Here is a 25938-nt window from a genome sequence, read left to right on the forward strand (position 1 = left end):
AACCAGTTATTAGCACCAGTATCATGTAGGCTAGCCTAATATTTTATCTCCCATATTAGCCCAGTAGGCTAGTTTATTGCACAAGTTTAGCTAGTTCTGTGCAGACCTTCTACATTACATTCATCTGATCTTCCATGGCAATAAACGTGAAGTATTTAAATAAAATGACACTGCACTGCTTATTGAAAAGTGTTGTCTTGATATTCCAACTCGGTTAAAATGAAATCTGCTAGTCGATCATTAGCTAGTATGCTGTAATGGTATCGAGTGTCAGTGAATAATAGGCTAGCTTTCTTTGGGAAAAACTGAGTCACCAATTGTCGACCCTTTTTCTCCCTTTCAGCTTTCTGCTGCTTCTCCTTCCGTTTTTGATATCCGGACTTCATAATTTATCTCACCACCATCACACCTACTCCTGCTTAGCAACTTCTAGAATGTACGTTGCGCCAAGGACGCGTTATCCTAATGGGCTTCATGGGCAGCTGCCCAGGGCCTCGGCCACTAGAGGGCCTCGGAGGTAGCGAGATCGGAAAATATGAAACAATATTTTCAGAAGTTTTGATCATATTGATAACATTTTTGATGCATTTCGCCATCCGTAAGGAAGCCCACCTTGTCCCGTCGCATAAATCACCCATCATTGTCAATATGATCACTGTCCACCATGTCTTCACACGCTACGCCAGCTTGAGTTCAATGATTTAATTAATGACTTCGCTTTCCAGAAAAGTAGGAAAGTGCCCTTGTAAGTTGACCCATGGCTGTCAAACTGAATGTGCAAAGCCGTGTGCCACTGCTGTTTGGGACATTACGTGTGTGAAAGGATGAAATGTTTCACATAGCCTAACATTTTGAGATTTATTTCTGAGAAGCAAGATATTTTTCTTTCTTTGTTATCGCTCTTTGTTTTCACAAGTTAAAAGTTGCCTGGATTCCAAAATGAAAACGAACGGTTATATACCAAATGAATGTTCTTGTTCTGAATACTAAAGAAACTGTTGTAGGCCGAGGTTATGTTCTTGACATGTTGTTCATTGACTCACTCATTCAAAGGCTTCTTGAGGCTAAACTTTAGTTAACCAGACTTGTTAACCGTGATGTCTGATGGATTTTTTCACCATGCAATTGCCTATTTCACCATTGCTTTTTCTCGATTAATTAGGTGTTGATGGATATAAAGTTTTATCGTTCAATAGTGTTTCTAATTGTGCCACTGTCATTATTTAAGTTTCTGTGTCTAGTTAGACAGGCACGCCTGAGGGGATGAATTTGCTGAGCACAGTTGACAACAGGCGGGGGTGGGGCCTCGGGGGTGTGTCTGCCCAGGGCCTCAGCAAGGGTTAACGGGGCCCTGCGTTGCGCACGTAGAAAAACTGCCAGCTGATGTGAGTTGCGCTAATAGCGGCGCCTTGCATACACGGAGCTACACGTTTCACTGTCCTGCGCCCAGAATCAGACTGTACCATTAGTAAAAAGGGTGGAGGGGTGAAATGACAGTATCACAAATAATTCAAGGAAAATGTTATAGCAAATCATAACCATGTATAATTTGCATAATTTAACAGATGAAATTAAATTTTATTTCAAAAACTTACACAAGGCAATACTATTAAAATAATAATAATATTCCTCACAGGCCCCCCTGTCAGTGCCAGGCCCTTAGAATCATCCTAACTCCCCCCCCAGCGGCGCCCCTGAGTCTGCTCTTGAAAGACTGAAGAGCTAAAAGAAGACTTTTCCTCACACTGTAAAAAGTAGAACTTCATTTTTTTCTGCCCACACGTTGATATGAGTAAACAGAACTAAGATGACAAGAAAACACTATTAACTCGCAATAAGAAGTTGTCATATCAAGTTCTGAATGTATTCATCTGGAGACTTCTATAACTAAGTGAGCTCAACTTGTCTGGAAAAAACGGGGCACGCAACGGGGTTTCCCCGAGCCACAGGGGCTGATAATGTCCGAAGCGGCTCGAGGGGCACTAGAGACAGCACTCCACGCACGCTTTTGGAAGTGGATCAAATTCAGAAGCTCATCCCTCACGTCATCATCAGGAACGACGGTTAATCTTTTACCACTCAAAAATAATCGATAAACTAATCAACATTGCACCTGTTTTATGTGAAGTACAAAACTTATCTAGCCTATATCCTTGTACAGTCCGTTCTGAAATGACCGGCTAGTTTTACCTCAGTTTATGAATGTTAAAAGCCTGCTTTTTGTTGATGAGGCTTATTGATATATTGACTATTGATGTGTAGGAGGGCATATGTTCAGTTGTAATTTCACTTTATTCATGTTGATTCAAACAACTGTTATATTGCCTGCTGCAAAAGGGTCTGTTGAAGGCTCTAGGTGGCTAATTGAAAATGTGGGTTGCACTTGTCGTTAGCGTGGAAGGTCTCCCCCCCCCCCCCCGACGTTAGCTTGATTGACGTTGGCCTCAGTCTAAATTAGAAAAGCATAAACGAACGGGACTCGTATTATGTCTAGGTTCTACTGTTAGAGCAGGAAAAGGTGGCACATAAATGCTTGTTTGTTCTATCACAATGGAGACCGACTACTTGTTTATTTCACCGACGTTAGTCAGGACCTTAATGTCTGGGCATTTTAGGCAAATGTGGCGCCATTGAAAGCTTGTGCGTCCCGTGGTTCGCAGTTTAGTGAGTGCTTGCACAATAATAGTGTTACTTTAATTATAATAATTACAACAATTTCGGTTCGGTCACCATACCAATATAACAGAAGTATAGCAAGCTTACGATCCATTTCCTACTTCACATAAGCCTCATCAACAAAAAGCAGGCTATTTTAACATTCATGAAATGAGGCTAGGTGCAATGTGTGATGTTTAAGATGGCAGTGTTTCCTGCTAATGCTTTCTGACTGCCAAACACTTAAAACGCCAAAACTGTACTGTAAATTATAAAAGTATTATATTTGAATTGTTTGAATGGTTTTGCTCCAGATTCTGTTGATAGTCAGATCTGTTTTTATTCATTGTTGGGTTTTAACCGCCTTAATTAAACTAACTAGTTTCCCCATGTTTTTTCGTGATGCAATGCAGAGTGTGTAAATTCATCCACCCGGATGTCCAGACCCTGCTGAAACATTATCGCCTGAGACACGCAGGGGGTCATCAAGGTAAGAATTGGCCTTGCCTCTATCCTGACTGTGTGTGCACCTTCCGCTCATCAAGTACTCTAAAATCTCATCTTTCACGCTACCATAAAAAACCCATACAATTCACACCCCATCAAATTTCAGTTGTGAGCATTGTGCTTTCAAAGATGTCTGCAGTTTAAGTGCATTTTTTAGCCATCTCGGAAGACATTTGAAGAGTGGTGAACTTGTAACATGTCCAGTACTGAAGAACCCTTTCGGATGAATAAAACAACTTTAAAGCTCCAAACAGAAGTCCAGTTGCTTACTACTAAACACAGTTTACTGACATGGCCTAAATGAATAACAATATTCACTGACATGCCACTAAATAAATTCTGTATCTCTGTGTGCCCAGGTGACGGCGATAGCAGAACATAGGAGGAGAGTGGCCTTGGAAGGATTGCCCATTTACCTCAAGGAGGATGCATCAAATCTTTTCAAGACATGTCTGGTAAGAATCAATTTATTCTCTGATACTCTCAACATGTGATGATGTTGGGCAATGTGCACTGTGGCAAGAAGGTTTGCTTTGTCCCCCAGCGCAGTGTCCAGAGTTTGGAGGAGATGCCAGGAGACATGCCAGTACATCAGGGGACATGGAGGAGGCCATAGGACGGTTTACAACCCAGCAGCAGGATCGCTATCGCCTTCTTTGTGCAAGGTGGTACAGAAAAACCACTGCCAGAGCCCTGCAAAAAGAGCTTTGCAGGCCACTGATGTGCATGTTGATGCTCAAATGGTCAGAAACAGACTTCATGAGGAGGGTATGAGGGTCTGGTGTCCACACGTGGTTCCTATGCTTACAGAGTGGCACCATAGGGATTGATTTGCGTATACCATAGAACATCAAGATTGGCACATTCACCATTGGTGCCCTGTGCTCTTCACAGATGAGAGCAGTTCACACTGAACACATGTGACAGACATGACAACGTCAGGAGATGCCATGGAGAATGGTATGCTGCCTGCAACATTTGTGAAGAGCACAGGGCGCCAATGCAAGAATATGTAGATTTTTATGTTCTCTCATTTATGCAAATCGCTCCATACGGTGCCGCTCTGTGAGCATAGGCCTCACGTGTAGATACCAGGCCCTCATACCCTCCTCATGAAGTCTGGTTCTGACCGTTTGAGCATCAACATGCACATTAGTGGCCTGCAAAGCTCATTTTGCAGGGCTCTGGCAGTGCTCTTTCCATGCCACCTGGTACAAGGAAGGAGAAAGCAATTCCGCTGCTGGGTTGTAAACCGTCCTATGGCCTCCTCCACGTCCCCTGGTGTACTGGCATGTCTCCTGGCATCTCCACGCTCTGGACACTGTGCTGGGGGACACAGCAAACCTCCTTGCCACAGCACACATTAATGTGTCATCTTGGATGAGGAGCACTACCTAAGTAAATTCAGTGGGTGAAGGAGATTGTCATGTGGTACCTACAAGGGTGTGAAACTGTCAAAATGCACATGTGGCCAAAAAAATCAGCCAGAAAGGATGAAAAAAGAGAAATGGTCTGTGTGGGGTGTATTTTGGTTATTACCTCTACTTTCTACCCATTGCTTGTTAAATTTGCACAAAATGGATTCATAATGAGCGTTGCTTCGTTACTAACTGGACTGGCTGGTATCACAGAAGTATGATTGACTTGGAGTTGCATTGCATGGTTTTGGTGTTCCCTTTATTTATTGGAGCAGTGAATTTCATTCACACATTCAGTAATGTCTTCTGTCTTTGCACACTCAGGACACAGATGAAGAGGAGGATTACACCAAAGGTGTAAAAATTGCCATACTGACAGTCTTCGAGGATGATGTAGCATCTGTTACGTCCCTACCTACGGTCATCAACATTGGCGTGCTTTTGGAAGAGAGTGTCATCGTTCAGGGCATAAAGGACCTTCCTTCAGCAGTCGCATACTTGTTTGGCCTGCTGTATTTCATCAACATGGAATACCCCAAAAACCTGAGATACACTTTTGAGGTTTTACAGAAAGTTTTCCTTGACATGGGAGCACACTGCTGCTCTGCACGAGCTCAATCACTCCGAAGTAAAATGCAGAAATGTCTGCGCTAATGTGGCAAGTCCATTTTTCTCTCTCTCTCGGAGCTGCAAGTCAGGTGAGGGCAAGAGGCGGAAAAGTTTGTTGAATAGTTAATTGATTGTTTTACACGGATTTTTACTTGTTAATTGTTTAAGGGCTTAAGGTTTATTTACTAAATACTACAGGTCACACCACTGTGTATACAGTAACTGCTTATGTTTACAAGTCCTGTATGTGCTAAAATGTGTTTTGAGACTATTTTGATCAAATCAAAAACCTCAGATACACTTTTGAGGTTCTACAGAAAGTCTCTCTCTCTCTGTGGGTGTTTTTTAAGCGTATTTTTTTTAAGCGTATTCAGTGAAATGTGTTGAAACTGTTTTGATCAAATTTAGTAAGAAGTCATTTGGAAGAATGTCCCAGTTGCCTTTCCACTTTACCTGGTTTGAAACCCCCAGTGCATGTTTTTTGCATACTGTTAGTATGTGTTTAAAATAAAGGAAATGGTTGTGCACATGAATTGTCTATTTGACTTTTTCCCCCTACTTTTTAATCTAAGTTGTGACAATCATTTAACATGACTTTAGTTTTTAAGTCACAAAAATAGCTAGTAAAAATGATTTTTCAAGTAAGAAGATATTTTGATTTAATTGATTAAACAAGTTTTATCCTCTTGTTGGGCATACTTGGAAAAACAAGTAAAAAGATATTTTAATTTAATTGATTGAACAAGTTCTGTCGTCTTGTTGGGCATACTTGGAAAAACCCTGAAATACATTTCTTGATTTCTTAGTTGAGTTTACTCCAAAAAACCCTTGAAAACCGCAGCTACAATCAATAAGGCTCCTGCTCCTCACTATATGGAAAACATGGTGGAAACTGCTCAAGAGGGCCCGATCACCATGATGGAGGAGTCCAACAAAAGGTCAGATGACAAAGCTTGTGCCATCATGGGCCGACTGCTTGACAAGGACCTTCAGAGTTGAAAACAGATTTCTAGGCATTCCAGTGTGCAAAAAACCGCATGCTCCAAACTTGTTCACAACTCTACAAGACGCACTACAGTAAATGTTTTTCCCATAATATAATAATTATTAACAGGTAAGAGGATAGATTTTTATTCCAGTCCTTAAATTCTGTCAATCTAATGATAGGCCGACCTACCACTACTACTACTTTTTTCTGTGCTAAGGACATTATTTACTGTATATTTTACAGACATCACAATATACCCTGGTCAAGCGTCAAAGGATTTTCATCTGACAATGCAAGTGTCATGGTGGGCAAGAACAATTCTGTACTCTCCCATGTAAGACAAGCAACAGGCTCCCAAGTACCTGACCTCGGCTGTGTTTCCCATATTGAAAACCTCTGTGCCAACAGTCTCATAAAAAGTCACTCCACCTACCAGTAGAAGATCTGCTCATTGATACCTACTAGTCAAGTGAAGTTTATTTGTATCGCGCTTTTAACAATAAACATTGTCGCTAAGCAGCTTTATAGAATTTGAACGACTTAAAACATGAGCTAATTTTTCCCCTAATCTATCCCCAATGAGCACGCCTGTGGCGACGGTGGCAAGGAAAAACTCCCTCAGACGACATGAGGAAGAAACCTTGAGAGGAACCAGACTCCAAAGAGAACCCATCCTCATTTGGGCAACAACAGACAGTATGACTATAACATTAACAGTCCTAACATAAAGTCAGCTTTGTTGATGCTATAAACCCCAACCGACGGAAACCCGAGCGCAAAACCGTTCACGACAACCGCAGCCCTAAAGTTCAGCAAGTCAACTGCAGACCTACTATTATTTTCATGGAAGGTAAGTTATACAAATTCTTGTAAAAAAGTAGAATATCACTGAGGCTTAAGTCTTTCAATTTTGCTCTCCATTATCAGTTATTTTAAAAGGCTGCCTTTTTTCCAGTTCCAGAAGAAGGGAGGAATATAAAGAGTTCCAAATATTCACAGGAGTCGACATGGAGGAGGTTCTTAAACATGTGTCAAAGATGGCTGTCGATGGAAAGATGTGTTGCTAGAACCCTCTCCCAGTGGCCAGCATTACAAGCTTACTTTAACAGCAGTGATGACAAGGAAAAGCCTGGTCATGTCAAACGATGTGCTGATGCCTATGTAAGTGAAGAGATGAAGCTCATGTATTACTTTCTCCAGTATGCTCTCACAAAGTTGAATAAGTTCAATATTCTCTTTCAGGTAAGTATATTTTTGCCTTTATGGGTAAAAGATTATCATCACATATTTCATTCCCTCCATACTTCTTTACACTTCAACTTAGAATAAAAATGGTATCATTAATTTCTCTCTTTTTAGTCTCATGACTGTCGTGTACTTGAGCTAGAGAAGGAAACAGAGGGTCTTTTGAAGGCTTACGTTCTGAACTTCATGAAAGTGGATGCTGTGAATATTGATGACCTATCAAAAGTAGATTATAAGTGTGAAGAACAGCAGAAATCTGATGATCTCACCATTGGCATACAAGCTTCCAGATACTTGGAATCCATCAGTGAGGACTGTGATCCTGCGATTATTACCTGTTTCTATAGGTAAGTTTTAGCTTGGAATATTGAACTTTTTTGTGCTTATAATAGTATGTGCTTTTCTCTTAAATGGTGAAATTTTTTCTCTTACAGGAGTGTAAGAGCTGCATATGTTGCTGCTGTGGAAAAGTTTTTAAATAAGTTTCCCTTTGGAAACCCAATATTGAAGTCAGTAAGAATTCTAAATCCATTACACAGGACTGATGTGACAGAAAGAGAAGGTAAGTACTTAAAATTCTCTCTATTTTCTGGGGTGAGTGGAGGGAGATCTCCCTCTTTTTCATTGAGCTTGTTTGGAGCCTCTGTGTCAAGTCAAATCAATTCTGGCAGCTCAGTGGCGGCATCATAAAGACAAGATTAATTTCCAGTTACGGTTTTAATCACTGGGATCTGTCAGCTCATTCCTTTACTGAAAATAAGCAGACTATTCCCAAACAAATGAGCAACATGTATGTGTGATAATCACTTCAATCACACACATCAGTTAAACATGTCATGCACAAGGCTGTGTGAAAACAGAGCCTTAAAGGTGGAGTACAAGATTTTTTTCAGGAGTATTTTTTACCATATTGCTTGAAAAGCTCCTCACACCCATGTTGCAAGCAGTACAATAGAAGGTTTGACCCAAAAATGAAATATTTTAATCCAGTCTACAGTGTAAAATAAAGGAAAAACGCCATCAAATCCTATCGAGGTAACCACCTCAAAATGATTAGATACTGACACGTCAATCAGACTGAAGCCCGCGAGCAGCCCATCCCTTCTGTGTGTGTGTGCATAGATTTACATAGAAGACTAGATGCCTCGTCCCCGTTGCCCGTCAACGAAGTCGAACGTCCGCACATGGCGGCCATCTTACCTCCGACAGCTGGCTTACCCATTACATTGTGTTGGTAGCAATATGTACTTTTCAGATGACCGTAACTTCCTCAAATTTCAATCGATATTCAAACGTTTGTTATATAAAATATTCAAATATTCAAAAGGTTTGTTATATTAAAAAAAACAAACGGAAGTATGTATTTATGATATTAATGATGAATAATCATTTTATGTTTTCAAAAAATACGCATAGCTTGGCAAAAATATTTCAGTATACTACAGACTGTAAGACAGGATGCATGCTGAAATTCCTATGCTGTGAGAAGCCTAACACTGCATACTTATGGACAGGGTGCGATTTGTCAAAAAACCAGAAGGGGGGATTTTTTTTTTTTTAAATCATGAAACGTCACAAAATTAAGGTAACAATAGGCTAACAGCTCAATAACATCCGATGATATCAAATGAATAACACTAAATGAAAACGAACACATCTTCCTATCTCTCTGACTAAATACACGAACACTAACACACAACAAAGTTCGCATTGCTTGTCGCGTTGCTGTGATGTTTCTCTCCCTCCGGATTAAATGGACAGTGACTTGAAAATCACTAAAATGCATGAATACTAAATGAACAGTTTGCTCTGATGGCGCAGTTCATGTGGCCTTTTCTGCTTTCCCGTCGGTGCACTATCTGCCGCGTTTCGCCTTTCTTTAATCCACATTTCTGCGAATTTCTCAGCAGGGAAGGAACGCACGTCTGGCCCATTGACAGCGAGGAAAAGAAGGCTGTCAGTGTGGATACATTCATTCTGTTGCGCTCATCAATAAGGATGTGATTCATGGCGCTAAATCCATGTTCACACTCTGGATATTGTTATTATCTACAATGTATCTATTTGCTGGGGACGTTCGTGAACATCAAAGCTGCCACTTCGGGTCATTTTGAAAGTGAGTGCAATGTAGACCATAGAAAACTGTCACAACATGCCTGTCATGTCAACTTTTTTTTTTGGTTTGTTTGTTTTATTGACGGGGTTGTCCCCGAGGATTTTTTTTCAGCAGAGATAAAAACCAGAGGGGGGGATGATCCCCCCCCCCCAGCAAATCGCACCCAGCTTATGGATAACTGCGGCCTTAGGACAAATAACCATACAATTTATTTCCAATTTTTAGTGAAAATATTTTTACATGTGATAGGGCCGTAGGGGGAAGCTAAATAAACAGCTTACTCACTTCTGAAACTTCAGAAATACTTCATCCACCTCAAAAACCTAATGCACTCACATCATAGCATAATAACAAATGCACTGCCCGAGTAAGTAATAGTATAAAACAGTGACAGCGACTCACGGTAGTTTGTGACAAAAAAAGCATTTAGTTAATCACATGTGGTTATACTTCCAAGGATAAAAAGATATCTTTACATTTACAAAAAGAACATTCAAAGCTGATTATCCAGTCAAAGTCAATATATGTTAGCACAGAAGATTGAAATTTCATTTGACTAGGCTCCAATGTGCAGTTAAAATAAAACTAAACATACTGATATAAACATCTACAATTAAAGTCAATTAGTCAGTATTTTGATTTCCTATAAATCATAATGTGAGTGCTGGGCTGTGCTGTGCTTGCATAAGTCTTCAGACCCCTTGTCTGTGGTAAGATGGCCGCCCTGTGTGAGAGCGCGAGCAGCCCCTCCCCCACCCGCGCGCTGAGCAGCGAGAGACAGAAATGCACAGAAAAAGGGCAGTTTTCCCTCAGAGCGCTCCCTCCAAACAACGGGGATTTACACGAAAACGGAAGGAGATATTCACAAAATTATTTCACAGTGAGTGCCACAAGGCTCTCCTGAACACACTGATGTAATTTTTTTGTCTGTAGTCTAAAAAATGAGGTCACTAGAGCGAGTTAAAAACGAGTGACTTTTCTGCCAAGTTTATAATGGCAGTCTATGTGGCTGCGCGGCTGTCCTCTCCTCACTTTCAGGCTTCTCATTCAAAAACTGCAAGTCCTATCGTGTAGGTAGGCACATTGTGTGAATCAGGACAAGTGTGGCTACTACTTTTGAGAAAATTGTGTGTGTGGAGTGAAAATTGGGGCTGAAAACATAGTTTAAATGAGAAAGTTTGAGCTATTTTTCCAAGCTCTCTACACTCTAACTTAACGAGCTCCACTGGTGTGTAACGCAATAGACACCCGTTATAAAGGCTCGTTTTCTCAGGCTTTATAAGGGGGAGGAGGGGTGGAGACGCGGGGGGGCGGAGCATGGCGAGGGCGGGAGTGTTTCTTTTCAAACTATGGCTTGTGGAACCGTTATTCCAAAATCTCCTACTGCACCTTTTAATATATCTGACTTTTATTGCTGTTTTATAATCCCCATAAAAACACCTTTGTTAGACCAGTCAAAATCATCAAAAAGTAAATATGGCGATGTAATGTAATAGGCTTGTGAGCCTTAGAAGTTCCCGTAGGTGTGTTACGGGAAAACAAGAAGCGGGTTCTGAATGCTACTCTGTTTATGGCTGAGAGTTGAGTAGACGAACAGTAAAGTTACGTTTATAAATGAAGTCAGTTGTCAAGCCTCATCAATATAACGTGGTGTCAGAAGTAAAGGCGGAAGAAGAGTGACGGTATGGCGCAGTTTCAACCACCAACGAGTTTGTGTTTAAGGCAATCTTGCCGAAAATTGGGGGAACTGGAGTCAGCGTTTTGAGCTCTTCTGTACTGCCAGTGGCATCGCGGAGAAATCCGAGAAGGTGCAGTGTGCAACGTTTCTTCACGTCGCGGGAGAGGAGGCGATTTAAAGTATGTAATACGTTTGTCTTCGCGGACAGCGAGAAAGACAGACAAAATAGACATGCTGAAGTTGTTTCAGGACTATTGTGAGCCAAGGAAAAAACTTACCTTACATACGGCACATGTTCTTCACATGAGCCCAGAAGCAGTCAGTCCATTGATTTGTATGTAACGGATTTAAAAAAATAAGGCCAAGGACTGTGAATTTGGACTGTTGCACGACTCCCTGGTATGTGACAGAATTGTTTGTGGTATTATTGACGACCAAGTGAGAGGGAGACTGTTAAGGGAAGCAGATCTGACCCTAGAAAAAGCCATTGATATGTCGTGCAAGTGAAATAACAACCAGCCAAGTCAAGGCACTGACAGAAGAAGTAGAAATTAAGAGTATGGACTGTCAGACAAAAAGATAAAGTGAAAGCTAACACAGAACAAAATGAGTCAAGTTGCAGCAGATGTGGTTTCAAGCATGGAACTAAAAAATGTCTGGCTATTGGCCAAACATGTAAAACATGCAACAAGAAAAATCACTTCGCTAAGATGTGCAGATCACAGAGTCGGCAGCACCAACAGAGAAAGAATGTGCATGCAACAGAGCAAAGTGAGGAAGAAAATGACATTTATTGGCACAGTCAGAAAGGAGCATGAGAAACACAAAAGAGTGATGGAGTCGGCACAAACAGAAACCGAGGAAGAAAAATGGACTGAAAGACTGAAAATAAACAAAGTTGTGACTTTTAAACTGGACACAGGTGCAGACTGCAATGCAATGTCAGTTAAAACCTTAAATGCGCTGGATGTCAGAGGAAAACTCAGTGTTAGTAATAGTAAGCTTGTTGCCTTCTTTGGCCAGAAGATAGCACCACTGGACAAAAGAGCATTAACATGTCAATACAAAGGCCAAAAGCACAATATTGGCCCAATCCCAATTCTAATTTCTACCCCTCCCCCTCCCCCTTCCCCTCCGCCTTCCCCTTGGCCCTTCCCCTTGAAACTGAGCTACAAGGGATAGGGCTTGAAATTCAACCCCTACGTATTGGGATAGCCCTTCAACGATCGCATACGTCATCGCGTACCTCCGTCAGCGTTTACGTTAGCAAAACGCGACCAAATGCGTCATTGGCTGCGACCAGCCGCTACAGTCAGAGCGAGACGCAGAACCAGAAATCTCTGCTGGCAGGGTGTGATAACTAACACCACTGAATGGGATATCTTTGGCGCTTCGTGCACCACATCCGACCGAATGAGGTGTCAGAACACTCATGTAAACAATAAAAGCAAGAATAACAGAACAAAACGTACACAGTCAAGCAACCGAAAACAATACTCACTCCCAAAGCTTTTTAGCAGCAGCTTGGATTTCAGAAATCGCTGCTCATTCTCAGCTCGAAAGCGAATCAAGCGGCGTGTTTCCTCTGGATAACAACTTAAAACACGTAAATAATGGAGAAAATACATTTATGACAATCTTTCGCCGTGGGAACCGCCATCTTTCTGAAATCCGCATGAAATCTCGCTGAAATCCGCATGGCATTGTGGGAAATCACTCAAACCCCTTCGTTCGGAGTCAGCTCCAGGAAAATCTCCGTTTGGAGGGGTACAGAAGCCCTACCCCTTCCCCTACCCCTCCGCGTTAACTGGGATTGGGATTCCCCTACCCCTTCACGTGAACGCGCAAAATGGAGGGGAAGGGCCAAGGGGTACGTCCAAGGGGTGAAATGGGATTCGGCCATTGAGTTTGAAATCACACAAGATGATGTTCCGGCTATACTGGGAGGAGCCACATGTGTGAAACTAGGCTTAGTGAAGAGGATGCATGATGTTGGAAAGGAAAATGACCTCCTTAAAGACTATGAGGATCTTTTCACCGGACTAGATTGCTTACCTGGTCAGCATCATATACAGATTGACCACACTGTTACACCTGTCATGCACGCTCCCAGAAGGATTCCTGTAGCACTCAGACACAGAGTAATTGAGGAACTACAGCACATGGAGAAATTGGTAGTAATAACCAGGCAGATGGAGCCAACAGAGTGGATTAACAGTATGGTAACAGTGGTCACACCCAAGAAAATTTGTATCTGTATGGACCCAAAAGACTTAAACCAAGCAATTAAACGGGAGCATTACCCATTACTCACAGTAGAGGAGGTTGTTACCCATATGCCAAACGCTAAGTACTTCTCAGTACTAGACGCCAATCAGGGCTTTTGGCAGATAAAACTTGATGATGAAAGCTCAAAGCTCTGCACATTTAATACCCCCATTGGAAGATACAGATTCCTACGTTTACCGTTTGGGATCTCATCGGTGCCAGAGGTGTTTCAGAGGGCTAGTGCGCAGATGATTGAAGGGCTAGATGGAGTTGTGAACATCATTGATGACTTACTTGTCTGGGGAGACTCTGTGGCATTGCACGACCACAGATTGAAGTTGTTGCTGGAGAGAGCAAAAGAGAATAACCTGAAACTGAACAAAAACAAGTGCTTTATCAGGACAAAAGAAATTAAATGCATCGGACACACACTCAGCGCCAGTGGACTGAGACCAGATGAGGAAAAAGTGAGAGCAGTGACACAGCTCCCAGACCCACAGAATAAGCAGGAACTGCTGAGGTTCATGGGGATGATTCAATACCTCGCAAAGTTCATTCCAAACCTGTCAGACATCAGTGCACCTTTTAAGAAAGCTGCTTGAAGGTGACCCGGAGTGGCACTAGGAAGAAACACAAAAGAGGAGTTTTGAGCATCTTAAACAGCTGGTCACCAACGCTCCAACCCTGAAGTTTTATGATGTTAACAAACCACCGACACTGTCAGTAGATGCCAGCTCAGAAGGCATCGGTGCAGTCATATTGCAGGATGGACAACCGGTAGTTTATGGGTCGAGGGCTCTCACTGATTGTCAGCGCAGGTATGCGCAAATTGAAAAAGAACTACTCGCCATTGTCTATGGATGTGAGAAATTCCATCAGTATGTGTATGGAAAAAACATTCCGGTTGAGAATGACCACAAGCCGCTGGAGAGTATTTTCAAAAAACCCTTGCACCAAGCTCCCATGAGACTTCAGAGAATGCTGCTTAGGCTGCAAAGATACAGCCTTAAAGTCACCTATCGTATCGACCAGGCAAGGAACTGCACATTGCAGATGCATTGAGTCGAGCATTCCTCAATGAGAAGAATGAATAGCTGCTGGAGAAAGAATTAGAGGTGAACATGACCACACATCATCTACCCGTGTCGGAGGAAAAACTGTACAAGTTCAGTGCAGCAACAGCGGATGACCCCGAAATGCAGTTACTGAAAGACATTACATTAAGAGGTTGGCCGAATGAAAAAAGTGCAGTACCAAAAGAAATTCAGCCCTACTGGACATTTAGAGATGAAATCACACACACATCTGGGCTGATGTTCAAAGCAGCAAAGCTCATTGTTCCACATCAGCTGAGACAAGATATGCTTAACAAAATCCATGACTCACACTTAGGAATTGTGAAGTGCAAAGAAAGAGCCAGAGGTGTTTTGTATTGGCCACACGTTTACACACATTGAAGAGATGGTGTCACAGTGTCCCACTTGTAATGAGAACTGTAACAGCAACCCAAGAGAGCCGCTACTCTCACACCCTGTACCAAACAGACCGTGGAAGAAAGTAGGGACTGATCTCTTTCACTTCAAAGGATCTGAGTTTCTGCTTTGTGTTGATTATTTCTCCAAGTTCCCTGAAATAGTAAAGTTGAGACAGCACCAGTAGTAGTGTCATAGTCCCACTAAAATCAATGTTTGCAAGGCATGGCATTCCTGATGATGTCATCTCTGATAATGGTCCTCAGTATGCCAGTGCTGAGTTCAAAGACTTTGCAGAAAATTGGGAATTCAAGCACAACACATCCAGTCCTGGTCATGCTCAGTCAAACGGTCAAGCAGAAAGGACAGTCGATTAAAAATCTGCTGAAAGAAATCAGAAGTTAATGGTGACCCCTACATTTCACTACTGGAGTATCGCAACACACCGCTGGAAGGAGTAGGATTATCACCAGCCCGCTACTAATGGGACGGCGGCTAAAAGGGAAACTGCCAACTTCAGCCTCACTCCTTATTCCAGAGGGTGCTGTCCGAGTACACAGCCAGCTGTAAGAGAAGCAGGAGAAACAAAAACTATATTTTGACAGACAAACCAAGACACTGTCTGACCTGCAGGCTGGAGAAAATGTCAGGGTGCAAAAAGGAGGGACCTGGCAGCCAGCAGTAGTCTTGCACAAACATGACCAACCACAATCTTTTGTGGTTTGTACACCTGATGGGAGACTGTACAGAAGAAACAAAGTATCTGTGAAAAACTGATGTAAACCTTTCATGTCACAGATGCACAGGACCTCAACCTGAACACAGACTCAGGGATGAAACCCTGTGACACAAATGATGGACATGCAAAACACACAGGTTCAGCTGAGCACACTGTCGTTGCAAACAAAAAAGAGACACTGAATGAACAATCTGAAACACTCCTGTCGAACCAGATCCAGTAGACAAGTGAGACTACCTGTTAGATACAGAGAGTAGATTAAGTAAAGGCACAAGTTAATGAATGTGTATTGTTATACTTGTTATGGTTTCAGAGATGTTGAAGTACATGGTTGTCTATATGAAAGCTATTTTCACAGTAGTTTGCAACATTTTCAGTGTGTAAAATTTTTGGGTACATTTAATGTTGGTAAAGTGTTTAAGACATATATTTTCACAGGTTAAGTCAACAAAGTGAACAGACTCTCATGCATGTTAACTTAAAAATGCATAAAAAAGGGGATGTAATGTAATAGGCTTGTGAGCCTTAAAGGTACCCGTAGGTGTGTGACGTGTTACGGAAAAACAAGAAGCGGGTTTTGGATGCTACTCTGTGTTATGGCTGTGAGTTGAGTAGACAAACAGTAAAGTTGCGTTTATAAATGAAGTCTGTTGTCAAGCCTCATCAATATAACAGGCGACTCGTCCTGGACACAACACACAAATCCAACAGAGATGAGAGAAATGCTTCTCTAAAACGTGTTTATTCCCTCCCCAGGTGCTGGGACAGCAGGTAGTGGATGAACATGTTCCAGATGTTTCTCTCATTGGGGAGATGGGGGATGCGACAGAACTGGGTCGGCTGGTGCAGTTGGTGCTGGGCTGCACAGTCAGCTGCGAGAAGAAGCAAAGTACCCTGGGAGACCAGACAGCTGTCCACCTTGCAGTCCAAAGCAATCACGAGGAGCAAACGTTCACAGAAATGTATTTTCTCTGATGAGTTGAAGGTTATATAACAGCAGCTCTGACAGTGATGCAGCTGCAAATCACAGTGCTTGTTCTAACACACTATCGTTACTATAGAAACGGCTTTGGTAAAATAAGGGTGGGTGGATGGACAGGTGATAAAGACTCTGGACCCTCAGCAGAAGCCCAACTTTGTCGCTCCTGAGGTTCAGGCTCTGAAGAACCAGCTCTCAGAGAAAGACAGGAGAATCCAGTGTCTGGACGTGAGGTACACCTGAGATACGTCACACTGAGCGTTTGAGGATTATGGGTAATCGGTTACTTCCTGTCACTAATTGCTGGGATAGAGGATTTCTGAGACTGTACGGTTCGATATATGACTTCCAATTACATTTCAATTTCTATCTGTATTTAAAACACTTAACAGGTTGCTGTTACTGTTTGGAAAGGATGAGTGGTGTGTTTTCTGTATTTTCTTTGCTATCTTTAATTCGTATTTTATTTGTAGCTTCTAACAGTATCACATTGTCACAAAACATCTTTACAATAACGCAGATTGTAGATAATGTTGATTTGTCTAAATTCTCTAGAATTTTTATGCTTGAAGGGGGGAAAAAACATACTACACTATTTAGTCATTATATCAGATACACCTGTCCATAACCAGGTAGGCCATATTGCAGCTGTGCAAAAAAATGTGATGATAAAATGTGAAATCTGTCTCAACTGCCTTCTTCACATCACACACATCACATTATCTCTAGCCGCTTTATCCTTCTACAGGGTCGCAGGCAAGCTGGAGCCTATCCCAGCTGACTACGGGCGAAAGGCGGGGTACACCCTGGACAAGTCGCCAGGTCATCACAGGGCTGACACATAGACACAGACAACCATTCACACTCACATTCACACCTACGGTCAATTTAGAGTCACCAGTTAACCTAACCTGCATGTCTTTGGACTGTGGGGGAAACCGGAGCACCCGGAGGAAACCCACGCGGACACGGGGAGAACATGCAAACTCCGCACAGAAAGGCCCTCGCCGGCCCCGGGGCTCGAACCCAGGACCTTCTTGCTGTGAGGCGACAGCGCTAACCACTACACCACCGTGCCGCCGCTCAACTGCCTTCTTTTTTTTTTATTTTTCACAAACAGCTTTTATGTGAAATTATTATTATTTATTTATTATTAATGACAGTAAATTGAAAATTTATCTAAAAGAGCCACTGGGCTCGAACCCAGAACCTTCTTATTGTGAGTTGACAGTACTCACCACTACACCACTGTGCTGTCACTTTTTATTCTATTTCTTGGTGATTAAAAGTGGACTGGACTTGCAGTGTAACTTCAGAACAATAAAACGCCAAGAGTCTCCCTGAACGAGTAAACATTTCAATTTCACTGTTTACTTTTTCAATTTAAAATTCATCTCAAAGAGCCGAATCAAAGAGTCGATTCATTCCCTGAACGACACATCACTCGGAGTGAATCAGTTCTGAAGTGAAAGTTTCTCTTTCAGCTGAGACGACGTTTTGTTGGTGTTGGAAAAATAATAAAAACTCCAACTCCAGGCGGAACCGGTGAGATTAATGAAGCCCAGCATGGAGTGCTGAGTAAAAGTGAGTGATGTGTTGGAGAGAAATGTGGTTGTATTTGACTGAGCTCGTGTAAAAACAGCAGTAAAACTGCGGAACTGAAATCATCTTCCCCGTAAAGCTGCTGTTTATCGGCTGTGTGTTCTATATTCGAGTTTCTCTCTTCAGTTTCTTATCTATTAAACACTCAGAGTTCGGGGAGATTCAGCTGTGAAAGATTTTTGGGGTAGTTTTCGCGTTACTTACAGCAAACAGGAAACTACTTCTCAAGTTCACGCATGCGTGTTAGCGGTTTAGGAAATCACTGATCTCGTGTGAAATATCTGAAGAGCTCATTTGCCAGTCGTATTGCTGGGTTTCAGTCACGTGACTTTTCTTAGCGGTTTTACCAGAAGTGAAATTGTTGGTGGTTTAAATGGCTGCTGTAGTGCAAACAGCTAGTGATAACTTATCAGTCTGCTCATAATCTAGAAGCCACTGCTGGCTTTAGATCTATTCAGAAGATTGCTATGTGCAATGGAATCGACCCCGACAGTCTGGGAAAGAAGGATTTGTCATACGATCTCAAAAACTACCCTTCAGTCGAGTTCCCCGACATCTCGAACTATCTAGTGTTGCAGACGTCCTTCTACACCGCAAAACACATGAAAGCGTGGAAGAGTATGGAGGCTTCTGACTTTTTTGTATATTGCTGGGTAAAGGACCTTGGGATCAAGTCACTGCCCAATGAATCCTGTATTGTTTTTGCCCGAGTAAATATTTTTTTAAGCTTTTCGTTCACGTCTTTACAACAAAGCGCTGCAAGTTGAAGTGCAAACAAGCAGCAGTTCACTTGATTCTCATTTGTGTTGGCTCTTATCTCTCAGATACATCATTCACAAAGATCATCAGAAACCCCTTTAAAGACCTGGATCTTAGTTAAACAAGTCAGAGAAGTGATCACGGCGCATTGTAACTGTACGGCTGGGGAAGAACTTTGTCACGACCTTCATGCATATGGAATTTGTGAGGAGGAAATAAAGAAACAGCTGGGGACTTTAGTGCTTTGTGACTAAAAAAAGTACCGCAAAATAATGACACAGCAAGAAAAGTACTTGGAAAACACTAAGGCCATAGCTGAGAGGGAAATACAAACCTTTCACCAAGTGATCACTGTAAACGCGAGCATGCTTCGACTGGGCTCCCTTCAATTTCACTGAGAGGTTCAAAAGCCACCTTTCTCAACATCTTTTTGTGAAATCCTGTGTTTGTTCACCTTTTTAAAATTTTTTTTTATTAGCTCATGGGGAACCCTGAAGAAACTTTTATCAGTTTCATGGTTTGACCTATTCGAACAACCTACAACAACGCAAGCGTAAGGCATTTTTCCTGGAGCAATGCACCTTCTCTGTACAGTTTGGTCGACCACCAGCTAAAGTTTTGAACAACTAATGAGGCGAATGTGACATCCCGTGAAACCCAGCAATTGGGCTATGACTTCTCCAGATATTTTACACACCCTCTGTCTGAAATCGTTCACTACTCCCTATATAGGGAATTACTGTATAGAGGACTATATAATGAGCTCACTGGTAAAATGAAAAAACTCTTTCGGACACTAGACCGTCATGCTGGTATTCACATCATTATTGTTGCACAATTAAAATGTGCCAGATCATTTGGCTGGTGAGTTTTCAAAATAAATACATGCGTGTGTTTTTGTGATATTATACTGAGCGTATTTCTCACATTAATCAACACAAAGTACCTACAGCTTTCAGTTCTTTAAATCAAGGCTGAATAATTTCTTCTTTGCCGCTGCCTTTTATTCAATCAAGTTTGAAACTTTGATTTTTTTTTTCAGCGTGACTGCAATGCATGATGGGATATATTGCTTTGGTTAGTTACAATCGTTGTACACTCCTTTTCATGATGCATTGTGGGATACTTTGAGTGCATTATATAGGGTGTAAATAATCCTCACTAAGGTTTTAGACAGCATTACAAAATGGCATCCTCACTATGTAGTGCCCTGTATAGTGAATAGGGTGTGATTTCAGACACAGGGACAGAATAGTGGCGAGGCCTCATTTGTCATCGACCGCGTGATCTTATGTAACTTGATACTCGCCTCAAAGCAGGGATTCATTTGTCACGCGCTCTAAGACTCGACACATGATTCGAAGACTCTGATTCATCTGACCATCACTACCATCAAACTGTGTGCAGCATTTACTGAAATAAATGGCCTTTGTTTCTTTCGCGGTCCAAATCCTGTGCTCTGATTGGCTGGCGAGCGGGTCCGTATCCTATGGTACGGATCCCGGTTATGGACCTCTGGCGACTCGCTCGTTCACAACAACAAACGTAGTAGATTTTTTTTTGTCAACATTTATCTTTTTTATAAGATTTATTTATAAGATTATCAAAAATCTTATAAATTTTTGCCAGCATTTCTCAGGAGAATAGCATTAATTTTACATCATGGATGGCGATAATGACAGTGTTCACAGCGAGTTTTACTACCCTGAGGAAGAAGAAATAAAAGAAAACATTTCGGGAGAAAGCTAAAACCTGTAATTTACTAACACCGAGCAAAAACATGGCTGAATCCTGAATGACTCCTCTTTGTATAAATAGGGGACTACATAGGTGGCAAAATGTAGTTTTTTTTTTTTTTTCCTGCCATGGAAGTGCACTTGTATACTGAGGAGGAAGCCATTTTTGTATTCTGTTTGTCATGACCTTCTTTTACAAAGATTAAAAGATATAGGTTTCAGCCCCTCTGTTATTAACTGGTTCTCTAACTATCTGAGTGGTAGAATGCAGCGTGTGATCATTGATAACTGCACCTCATCCTCTCTAGAGCTAAAAATGGGTGTGCCTCAAGGATCAATTCTGGGGCCCATTTTGTTTTATATATATATATATAAATAACCTGGGTAGGGGTCTAAGTCCCACAAAGGTACATCTCTATGCAGATGACACAGTAGTGTACACTTCCGCATCATCAGTACAGGAAGCTGTGAACTACTTACAGTCTGCTTTTAACCAGATACAAAATTCTCTTGTGGGACTTAGGTTGGTTCTAAATGCTAAAAAAACTAAATTCATGGTTTTCACACGCGCTCACACACCCTGTAATAGCTCTATTATTACCACAAATGGAACGCAGTTAGAAAAAGTCTCTTCCTATAAATACTTAGGAATATGGCTAGATGATAAATTGTCTTTTAGTACACATATTGAAAACCTCTTAAAGAAACTCAGGCCTAAATTAGGATTTTATTTTAGACAAAGAAAGTGTTTTCCTTACAAAGCAAGAAAAAGGTTGGTAGAGAGTACTTTCTTATCCGTGTTAGATTTATGGTGATATCATTTATATGCATTCCTCACTAGTACTGCTAAAAAAACTGGATGTTGTATATAATTCTGCCTTGCGTTTTATCACAGGGACTGGAAATAGAGTTCATCATTGCTTGTTGCATGAAATGGTACAATGGTCTTCTCTTTCTCTTAGAAGGAAATTTCACTTTCTTATTTTTATTTTAAAAGCGCTACTGGGTAACTTACCTCAATACATTTCGACTCTGCTTTCTTTTCACACAAGTGTATACAGTACAAGGTCAACAAATAAGTTACAATTGACTGTACCCTCAATAAGAACTGAACTTGGCAAGACATCATTTTCATACTATGCACCATATATGTGGAATGAACTACAGAGTACACTTCACCTAGAGACACTTCCCTCTGTCAGTGTTTTTAAAAATCTTTTACAATCAACTTTTATAGAGCACTGCCATTGCTTTTAAATAGGGTGCCCATGTTTTCACTTCTTATCATTTTATTGCTGTTCAGTTTTTGTTTTACCTTCTATGTGCGTCTTGTTTTCTCTTGTCTTTTGTTTTTAATTATTCCTGGCTGCATTGTCAGTTGTGTATTTGGTGTACGTCCCATGTTTTTTTATTATTATCATTATTATTATTATTATTTTAATTTCTGTTTTTTTTAGTTTTATTTAGTGTCTTGTTTTTGTCCTTGTCTTTGTATTAATATCTGCCTGCTATTCTTGGCCAGGTCTCCCTGGCAGAAGAGCCATTGTGGCTCAATGGGACCTTTCCTGGTTAAACAAGGGTTAAATAAAAAAAAAAAAAAAATTGCATTACAGCCGTGAATGAGGATTCAAAATGGCATTAATTTTACAGCACGGATAGCGATAACGACAGTGTTCACAACGAAATCGAGTTTTACTGCCCTGAGGAAGAAGAAATAAAAGAAAACATTTCGGGAGAAAGCTAAAACCCTCTAACTTGCTAACAGTTTGATCTAATTAGTTAATGAGGCCCATTTTGGACCATATTATCCTAATACATAATATTACATTAGGTAAAAACTTTAAACCAGTACAATCTCTTCTTCAAAGTTTCACCAAATGGCTTTATTTATGTAATATAAAGGTCATAATACTGTATAACTTTGGTCGAGCAAAAACATGGCTGAATCCTGAATGACTCCTATTTGTATAAATGGGGAACTACATAGGCGGCAAAATGTAGTTTTTTTTCCTGCCATGGAAGTGCACTTGTATACTGAGGAGGAAGCAATCTGCATTACAGCCGTGAATGAGGATTCAAAATGACGGCTTGGCTCAGTTTCCCCTTTCGGGCGCTCTCGTTTTCTGTTAGAATTTGGTAAAGAAAAAAATAAATATATTATTTACCAGCTTAAGGTCAGTCCGTTTGGTGAAATACCGTGACCTCGGCCTTGAATACCGACCTTGGCCCAGAGGGCCTCGCTCAGTACTTTCAAGACCTCGGTCACGGTATTTCACGATACAGACCTCCCAGCTGGTAAATAACATGTATTTATTTCAAAGAGCTCGAATGCTTTTGCTTTTCCTGCTTTCATGTGTGTGTCATCGTCAGGTGTCTAAATACTGTAGAATTTTTTTTATCTCATTTCATTATCTCTAGCCGCTTTATCCTTCTACAGGGTCGCCCCCCCCATACTCCACTCTGTATCAGATACACCTGTTATATACAGGGAGGTCATTTGTAGCTGTGCAAAAAAAAAAAAAATAATAATGTGATAATCAGGATAAAATGTGAAACCTTTCTCAGCTGCCTTCTTTTGTCTTTTTCACAAACAGCTTTTATGTGAGATTATTATTATTATTATTATTATTATTATTATTATTATTATTGACAGCACTTTTATTCTATTTCTTGGTAATTAAAGTGGACTGGACTTGCAGTGTAACTTCAGAACAATAAAACGTCAAGCGGGTCCCTAAACAAGTAAACATTTCACTTTCACTGTTTGCTTTCTTCAGTTTAAAATCCGTCTAAAAGAGCAAGAAACAAGAAAGCTGCTAAACCTTTTCATTTGTGCTCATTATTTAATGTCTTTATTTGAAAACTCCCCCTGACTCTTGGTTTGTTGTTTTTGTGTGTATTAATGACTGTATTTGTGTTTTGTTGCTGTTATTTTCAATAAAGATTAAAAAAAATAAACCGAGACGAACCAATGGCGTCACTCTTGTTCCGCGAGGCGTCGTTTGTTAGTGGTCACGTGGTTTTATGCAACTTGATGCCTCGATGCGGGGATTCATTTGGCGCGCGCTCCAGGACTCGACACGTGATTTGAAGATTCATCTGACCATCACTAAGTCATCTAAAAGAGCCAAATCAAAGAGTCGATTCATTCCCTGAATGACACATCACTCGGAGTGAATCAGTCCTCTGGAAACGAAAGTGTTTCTCTTTCAGCTGAGACGCCGTTATGTTGCTGTTGGGAGAAAATAATAATAAAAACTCCAACTCCAGGCGGAACCGGTGAGATTAATGAAGCCCAGCATGGAGTGCTGAGTAAAAGTGAGTGCTGTGTTGGAGAGAAATGTGGTTGTATTTGACTGAGCTCGTGTAAAAACAGCAGTAAAACTGCGGAACTGAAATCATCTTCCCTGTAAAGCTGCTGTTTATCGGCTGTGTGTTCTATATTCGAGTTTCTCTCTTCAGTTTCTCATCTATTAAACACTCAGAGTTCGGGGAGATTCAGCTGTAGAACGTTTTTTGGTTAGTTTGCACTTTAGCGACAGGAAACTACTTTGTGTATGCGGGTAAAACCCTGCGATTTGAACCCACCGCTCTCTGTGTGAAATGGCCGGAGAGCTCGTGAGGTGGCCGTTTTACCACACCCGCCCTGTGTGTATGCTTTATGTGAAACCGTCGCTGTAGAGAGGAGTGAGGCGGCCATTTTGCCACACCCGCCGTGGTTTGTGTAAACTTTTTTCGTATCCGATCAAACTTGCCCCAAGAAAAGTATCTCCTGACTTTTTCCCTTTCATTACCTCTTATTTTCTCACCTTTACCCACATTCCTTACATATCTTTGATAGCTCCTCCCTTAATTCTTATTGTTTTTTCCTTTTCCAGTTCAGTCTCTGGTATTTTTATTTTTTTTGAACGGCTCTTTTACTGCTATAATAATTTTTCCGGATATTATTTCAGTCTTTCTCTTATACCAGGGGTGGGGAAAGTCCTGTATATCCGTTTGATCCGGCCCACAAGATGATTCATAATTACTCACAAAAAAAAAATCAGAAAAAAAATGAGACCACAGTTCATCAAATAGGCGAGTGGTTGTATTTCCGGGTCAGGGTCCTGAACCCCACACGAGCAGATCGTGATAATGCGCGGTCTCGTCACGTCATTTAGCGGACAGACTGTTTAACGATTTCACCAAAACGCACCAGGGCGAGTATGAAGAAGAGAAAGGTAGATGCGGAATGTCGCACTTTTCAGGAAAAATGGACAAACAATTATTTTTTTCGTAGAAGTTAAGCCCATATGTCACTGGGCAGCGACTAGTTGGATACCCAACAATTGCTATAAAATATGTGAATTAGCGACAATTTTCACTTGGAATCACACTGAATTGATATTCACATATTTTACCGCAATTGTTGTGTCTCCAACTAGTCGCAGACTGTCGCAGCCCAGTGAGATACTGGCTGAATTCCCACTTCCTGTTTCACGGAAACTGACTTGAGAAGGGTTAGTGATGGCTTTGCGACACCAGCGTCGCATCTGCGGCTATTTTGAGAGAAATTTTGTCGCACAAATTTTTTGAACATGTTCAAAATTTCAGCGACGAAGGAGTGACACTTTGCGAGGAAATTGAGAAGCCCCGTGAATGTTTCAAGACACTTTTGAAACTCTCGCAAATGACGTTCACAATTTGTCGCACGCTGTTGTAACCCAGTGAGATACTGGATTAAAAGATAAGCCAGTTTGTTTAGTTTGTGAGTGCGCCTTTGCAGTGATGAAAAGACGCTCCAGATGAGCCTATTACAGCACCAAACACGCCAAGCTGGACGAGCTGAAAGGACAAGTGCGTGTGGATAAAATTAATGCTCTTTGGCGGAGTTTGGGTGCCCAACAAGCAACATTCACAAGACCTCAAGGTAAGCAAGAAAACGTTACACAGGCTAGTTTTGTGGTCAGTGAGCTAATCACCAAGAAACTGAAACCACATTCAGAAGGGGAGTTTGTGAAGGAGTGCCCCGGAACTGCTCACACCTGACAAAGTGAAACTTTTCCAAAGTGTCAGTTTGTCTCGATGAACCGTCTCTGATCGGATTACTGACATGGCACAAGACATTGAGAAAACACTGAAGGATACCGCGAGGGATTTTCAGTTTTTCTCATTAGCCTGTGACGAG

General features: G+C 41.4%; 2 protein-coding genes across 27 annotated transcripts in view; both read left to right on the forward strand.

Moving 5' to 3' along the window:
- The window catches only part of LOC132870730 (uncharacterized), a 29139-nt gene extending 11784 nt beyond the window's left edge, over positions 1 to 17355 (forward strand). Inside the window, exons 2-11 of one of the 6 annotated variants that reach the window (XR_009651191.1) lie at positions 3069 to 3145; positions 3522 to 3617; positions 4905 to 5278; positions 5996 to 6303; positions 6421 to 7027; positions 7133 to 7419; positions 7537 to 7769; positions 7857 to 7984; positions 9330 to 9538; positions 16452 to 17355. Coding sequence is in view for 5 of the 6 variants with exons in the window: in XM_060904547.1 (XP_060760530.1) it covers positions 7021 to 7027; positions 7133 to 7419; positions 7537 to 7769; positions 7857 to 7984; positions 9330 to 9418 (744 nt within the window). In the remaining variant the exon portion in view is untranslated. Of the gene's footprint in view, positions 1 to 3068; positions 3146 to 3521; positions 3618 to 4904; positions 5279 to 5995; positions 6304 to 6420; positions 7028 to 7132; positions 7420 to 7536; positions 7770 to 7856; positions 7985 to 9329; positions 9707 to 16451 lie in introns of those variants that run through there. The other 5 variants (XM_060904550.1, XM_060904547.1, XM_060904549.1 and 2 more) reach the window with 5 other exon arrangements.
- The window catches only part of LOC132870726 (protein NLRC5-like), a 930547-nt gene that overhangs the window by 830820 nt on the left and 73789 nt on the right, over positions 1 to 25938 (forward strand). The gene's annotated exons all lie outside the window — the stretch shown is intronic.

This window comes from Neoarius graeffei, chromosome 22 (assembly GCF_027579695.1).
Source record: "Neoarius graeffei isolate fNeoGra1 chromosome 22, fNeoGra1.pri, whole genome shotgun sequence".
Classification (NCBI taxonomy): domain Eukaryota; kingdom Metazoa; phylum Chordata; class Actinopteri; order Siluriformes; family Ariidae; genus Neoarius; species Neoarius graeffei.